This window comes from Hippoglossus hippoglossus, chromosome 8, assembly GCF_009819705.1.
Source record: "Hippoglossus hippoglossus isolate fHipHip1 chromosome 8, fHipHip1.pri, whole genome shotgun sequence".
NCBI lineage: Eukaryota > Metazoa > Chordata > Actinopteri > Pleuronectiformes > Pleuronectidae > Hippoglossus > Hippoglossus hippoglossus.
In genome coordinates, this window is record NC_047158.1 from 22,335,324 (window position 1) to 22,341,723 (window position 6,400).

General features: G+C 46.6%; 1 protein-coding gene across 1 annotated transcript; it reads left to right on the forward strand.

The window, feature by feature from the left end:
• The first annotated feature begins 596 nt into the window (after positions 1-596).
• Positions 597-5,935, forward strand: LOC117765958 (homeobox protein Dlx3b-like). The gene is made up of 3 exons (XM_034592609.1): positions 597-1,402; positions 3,462-3,646; positions 5,195-5,935. The coding sequence occupies exons 1-3, from the start codon at positions 1,063-1,065 to the stop codon at positions 5,612-5,614; spliced, it is 945 nt and encodes a 314-aa protein (XP_034448500.1). The 5' UTR covers positions 597-1,062; the 3' UTR covers positions 5,615-5,935.
• The last annotated feature ends 465 nt before the right edge of the window (positions 5,936-6,400 follow it).

Here is a 6,400-nt window from a genome sequence, read left to right on the forward strand (position 1 = left end):
CCTCAGATGTTCGTCTCCACCTCCTCTCATTCACCTCATCAGCAGCTTCCTCAGGGTTCTGTCAGTTCCTTGAAGAAGACGACCCACAGGGTGTTGGACCAGAGAACCAGGTCCGGTCTCAGGGTGGTGCTGACAGTTTGTGATGGACTAGAAGCTGTTGGTCTTCATCAGTGTTTCTCAGTGTTGTTGAACGTGCACATCAGGAAAGAGCCAAGTTTAAAGCTGCAGTTACCAGGAGGCTCAGCAGTGACACCTGGTGATCAGATGATGTCATTTAACTTTAAGTGAACTATTCCAAACTTTAAGTGAGACGAGTTTCTCTTTCTCTTCTGGGATTAAGAAACTAACTTTACTTCCCAGTGAGAAAGTTCTGCTGCTCGTGTTTCACCACGTGTATCTGCTGTGATTCATACCCCTGGAGTTTGACTGCGGGGTTTCCCAATGAGCTGCTTCTCTTCCCAAAGTCAACACATGTAAAGAAGGAAAAGCCTTTTTTTAAATAAACCTTAATTAACAGTAAATAACTCCCAACATGGGTGACGACAGCTCTTCACCTCCACATCTGCATCTGAACGGGAGGCCGCGCTGTGAAGCTGCTGCGTAAACACTCTTATCACCATTACGCACGGCTCGTCCGGCACATTACTGCAGCCTGTGGATATTCTGGGATGTTGTTGAGCTTCCTCCTGCTCTTTGTTAAAGTGCATGTGAGACGGAGGAGTTTCCTGGTTTGCCAAGTGTCGGTCTCCCTGCTCCAGGCCCGAGGAGCGGCTTCACATGGAGGTTTCTGTGGGGAGAGGAGGGAGCCAGACAGGCGACAGTCGGCTCTGTCTTGGCCTCGGGGCAGAGGCAGGGAGCGAGCGGGCGGACCAATGAGAAGGAGACATCCACTCCCCTCAGTCCTGCCCGGCTCGGCTCGGCTCGGCGCACCCTGTAATTAGGAGCTCTGGCTGGGTTGGGCGCCGCCACCGTGGACATCCTGGCTGCTGCTGCGTCAAGGGACTTTGGGAACAGCAGCTCCAGACTGCGAGAGGATTCAGGTCCCGAGTGAAGAAGACAGACATGAACGGACACGCGTCCCCTGTGTTCGAGGACAAGAAGCCCTCGCTCCCCGCGGCCGGCGGCTCCATCTCGGCCACCAAGGCGTCCCCGACCCTGCCGGAGTCCTCCTCCACAGACATGGGCTTCTACAGCGGCGGCTCGCAGGATTTCTACCCGGCGCAGCAGCAGCCGTACGCGGCCCAGCACATGAACCCGTACGCGTACCACCACTACAGCCTGAGCGGGATGGCCGCCGGCGGCGCGTACCCGGTGGGCAAAGCCGAGTACCCGTACCCGCACGCCGCGTACCGGGAGCACGGCGCGTTCAGCCGGGAGGTGACGTCCGCGATGCACGACGCAGGTGAGTTCACACACAACTCGCTCATGTCTCCATGGGAACAACGTGTTGTTGAATATGGATCCTCTTTACACGTAGAGTCCATAACGCTGCTGCGTAAAGCGAGACTTGGTTAAAGAGCGAGACAAAGTGCAGAGGAGACCAGAGGAGACCTGAGAGGTTCTCGTGTTCTAACAAATACAAACCAACAATAATTTAATATTAACAACTTGTTTAATATGTTCCACTGATTCTCTTTTAATCACGAACACCTGACTTCCCATCATCAGAGGATTAAACAGACAAACTGGGACACAACTCACTTCAGCTTTAAACAATATGATTTCTATTATAATAACTATAACTGGATTAACTTCACTTTAACTTTCACCTGCTTTTATCAGTATTATAAAATGTTAAATACTTTTATTTGCTCAGGAAGATCTGAGTGTTTAGTGTTTGGGATTTGAAGCTGAAATAAAAAACTTCCTTTAACTAACTTAACTAACTTTAACCCTGAGCTGTAGTAACCCAGTGGAATCTGGTGGATCCCTGGAGTCCAGGTCTGAAAGGTCAGAGACTCGGGAGAATCTGAGTTGGCCGGAGGAAGAACTCGTAAATGAAGTGTTCTGGTTTTCTTCTCACTCACTGCAGCCGAGTTTCTATAAAGTTTAATGACTTTGCTTCGAGGAAACAAGAGAAAACATTAAACTTTAAATGTGATGATTATTGTCTCATTTCTATTTTCTCATGAAAAGGAAGCTCAGTGTAAAATAAACTTTAATTTAGCGTCATATTGTCTCTGAACGTCTCCTGATTGTCTTCAGGACGCTGACTTCATGAGGAACTGATTCATTTACACACGTTTTGTCCCTGAGCTCTACAGATAATATGAATATAAGTAAAGTAGAATAACACGAGCGACAGGATAAAACCTGATGAGACTTCATGTCCCTTGAGTGAACTTCAGAGGAATATTACATGAAGTCATTATAAACCCAACACACCGATGCTATAATGGTATAATAAGAACATGGAGGTCAACATCTTGGCTCTTTGACTTTTCCTTTGAGCGCCACCGCTCTGTGTTCAGAAGCTTTTTTCCTCTTGGCTCCTTCTCGAGCTTGGAAGGTGTCTCTGTGCAAACCGCAGAGGAAAAACAAACCCGACAGACTGGTGTGCTGTTTTTGACATTCCAGTTGGGAGTTGACTCCTGGAAATGGCCTCAGGGGACTTTGGCCCTCAGCCACGCACATCAGGTGTCATGACACGTCAGTCAGCCTTGGCCTTTGAATCATCCAACACGGACGGCTCCTTATCACGCAAGGTGGCCACACCCTGACAAACACACAAGCAAACAAACACACAAACATCTTGTGTCATCATTTTGTTCAGCAAGAAAGGAAGCATGTGCCAAAGAGAATAAATAATGTGGCTGATGTGAAAGGGCCAAAGCAAAAAGTATAGAAACTCTAAGGTCATGATCCCCATGTCCACAAACACACCACAGACTCACAATAAACACAAGGTCTTTCCTTTTATTCAATAAATCATTTAGAATTTATATATTAAAATTTCTCCCAGCAGGAAGGTCTAAATGTTTAACTTCAAATACATAAATCAGGATTATTTTAATAGCAAAAGTAGCAATTAAATAATATACATTACTAAAATCCTCACAATCGTACTTCTGTTTGCAAACTCTACGTTTAAATAAATATATAAATACATATTTTTATATATAAATATATATGTATATATATATGTGCTGATTAAATGTAAATGAATTTGAGTAAAGTAGTTTGAAGGAAACACAGAAGTGGAGTCAGAGCCTAAAGAGGCAGGATGTGAGCGAGAGGCCTCCAGGCGACATGAAAAGCACCTATAAATCTCTCCTCCCTCCCCGGCTGTGGGAGACACTCAGACCAAAATTATAAGTTCAGAGCGCTGGCGGAATTTCTTTGAAATTTCGGGGTTGTAGCGGCCGAGGTTATTTTGGTTCTACAACTTCTCTGCACAAAGAGCCGAGTGGAGACCCAGCTCAAGGTCTTCATGGTTTTCACTCTCTCCCCCCCCCCCGCAGTGAAAGAAGAGCCAGACATGGAGGTCCGGATGGTCAACGGGAAGCCCAAGAAGGTGCGCAAGCCCCGGACCATCTACTCCAGCTACCAGCTGGCCGTCCTGCAGAGGAGGTTCCAGACGGCTCAGTACCTGGCGCTGCCTGAACGGGCCGAGCTGGCGGCGCAAATGGGCCTCACGCAGACGCAGGTGAGGGAGCACGTGGTTCAGTGACAGGGGAAATCCAAATCCCCATTAAAGGATCAAACTGTTTAGCAAGTGAGATGTGGAATTGAGGTTTTCAGTGTCAGTCGAAGTCCTGAACGCAGCTGAAGTTCTGAACGCAGCTGAAGTCCTGAACGCAGCTGAAGTTCTGAACGCAGCTGAAGTGTCAGTCGAGGTCGAGCCACCGATAGGATCTGAAGTGCAGAAAGATGAAAGCGAGATGAAAGGATCTGAAATGTAATCACAGAAGTCACCTACGTGTTATTTCACTGTCTGTGACCTCATTGAATTGTCAGTTTTCAGTTTGGCAGCGACAGCTTTGGAACATTCAGGTAAACCACAGAGAGGTTGGCACTTTAATTGGTTCAATCAGAACAGATGAAAGCGATTTTAAATTTGTTGCTGATGGATTAAAGTGCAGACGCGTGTCAGGAGGCGTCAGACGGCGGCTCCGGAGACAGTCGCAGTGTTTCAGCTGTCGGAGGAAATTAAAAACTATTGTTGAAGTGCGACTTGATGATTGATTGAGTCTATGGAACTTTACCAGCGACCAATGAGAAACCTTGAGAGGTGTGAACAGGCTGAAGTGACACAATAACACATTAAGAGTTAGAATGAGGTGAAGGCGAAAGAATGGACTTTCAGTTCGTACATTATGAGCCATAAAGTCTCTTAACGTACAGGTAGACACTTTATAGTTATTATAAACTGTAGATTATAGGCTACATATCAAATATCCTAACAACAGAATAAACTTAAATACAATGCAATACAAAAAAAATTATTCAACAACAAAAACTTTAATTAAAACCACGATGGAACAAAGTAAACTAAAATCCAGACGAACACAGTCGTTTGCCAGAATGTGAGAAGACCTGAGGCGGCGCTGCGAGTCGCTCTGCCTCGGCCGCTGTGGTTTACACAGTCTCGCTCTTCCTGCCTTTTGTGATTTACCACAACACGAATTATCTTGGCTCAAGTGATAAAAGAACGAGCTCGCTGCACCGGTTGTTTTATCACTGCTACTGTAAATCATTGCTCCGCTTTGTGCTTGAGAAAACAAAAGCAGGAGCATGACGGCGTGTGGTGAAACATGTGATTGTCATGTCACTCAGCTTGACGCGCTCATGAGTTCAGCGTTGTTTATACAAATCACAGCTATAGAATCATATTACAGTCAAAGGAGCTGCCAGTAATCCAGCATATATCTTACCCTTCTGAGATCGAGGCACGTGCAGGTTGAAGGTATCAATATCACCAGCTGCCTGCTTGAACAGCAAAGAAAGGGTTTTCAGGCGGAAACATTTTAATAATTGATTTGATCAGGAAGCTCAACTACAAATAAGTGGGACAACAATAGTTTACATGTGGGGATGAAAGTGAACAGAGGTTTGAAAATGTCTCTGTACTCCGGATAATCTCCTGACATGCTCCAGAGCGGCTGCGTCATTCTCAGAAACAAGGAGCTGAACGAAGCTGCAGAGGAAAATCCTTCCTTCTTGTAATCTTCCCATTTGATGTTCTTCCCTTCAGGTGAAGATCTGGTTCCAGAACCGTCGCTCCAAGTTCAAGAAGCTCTACAAGAACGGAGAGTTTCCACTCGGGGAAATTGCTCTTGAGCACAGCCCAGAAGCCAGCGATTCCATGGCCTGCAACTCCCCCCCGTCCCCCGCTGTGTGGGAGGGCGGCAGTAACACAAACAACAGCAACAACAACACAAACAGCAGCAGCAACACAAACAGCAGCATCAAGAGTAACGCACTGCTGGAGCCGACCACCAGGGGGCAGGGTCCCTACCCGCCTCCTGTGGATTCCTCGCCCACCTACATGGCAGAGTTCTCACATCAGAACTGGTACCAGCAGCAGGGGGCACATTTAGGTCTGCTGGCGCCAACGCACCACACGCCAGCCCCGGCGCCGCCCGCCACACAGAGTATGGGAGCCGTGTACTGACACACGGACGCTGCTGAACAGTGTGAACGGAGCCCTGGGGGGCGGGGGTGGGGGCGGGGCCCTGTTTTCTGACGTCATCACACACGGGTCACGACTGTAAAACCCGACACGCATGTTGTTTAACAGGCTCGTCTGCAGTAAACAGGGATAGAGAAGAAAGTGCTGGCCTCAGGTCAGCTCCTCGTCCGAGACGCTCACCACACGTTACATCACGTGAGTGACAGGGAAGCTCACACTCACCTTTTATTTTGTATATTTAATATTTTAAATCTGACAGTATTTATGTCAAACACCTGCGATGAGTCGTTCTCTTAAATCTCTGACGCAGCATTTTAACAGTTAAACTGTAAACGGCGAAGAGGCCGATCATCACGCCAACATTCGCCTCCATCATCAGGGACTGAGCAACACAACTGAACAATGTTTCCATTCATAGTTTTATAAAAGTTTTATTATATAACAGATAAACAGTAAAATGTTCATGTTTCTAGTGAGACCACATGGACGTCTGCTGCGTGTGTCTGAAGACGTGTGCGTGATGACATCACGTGTCGGTGGCTGTTTGCCGACAGGACGATGACTCAGCGATAAAACACAACTTGTGTGATTGAATGAAGTTTTATTAAGAACTTTTGGATGAATGTTTACAAGATGTGATGTATTTATTAATCTGTTATTCAGGATTTAAATCCTCAGATATTCTATCATGAAACTGTCCCAGTTCACTTTTCAGCAGCTCAGTCTCAACAGTTTCCAAAAATAACATTAATGATGATATATCATATT

What these genes read in the sequence shown, in the direction of transcription:
- LOC117765958 (XM_034592609.1), top strand. Translation starts at nt 1,063, where the DNA reads ATGAACGGACACGCGTCCCCTGTGTTCGAGGACAAGAAGCCCTCGCTC. An exon ending in GTCCGCGATGCACGACGCAG is followed by an intron (nt 1,403 to 3,461) that starts GTGAGTTCACAC and finishes CCCCCCCCGCAG; the next exon opens with TGAAAGAAGAGCCAGACATG. An exon ending in TGGGCCTCACGCAGACGCAG is followed by an intron (nt 3,647 to 5,194) that starts GTGAGGGAGCAC and finishes TCTTCCCTTCAG; the next exon opens with GTGAAGATCTGGTTCCAGAA.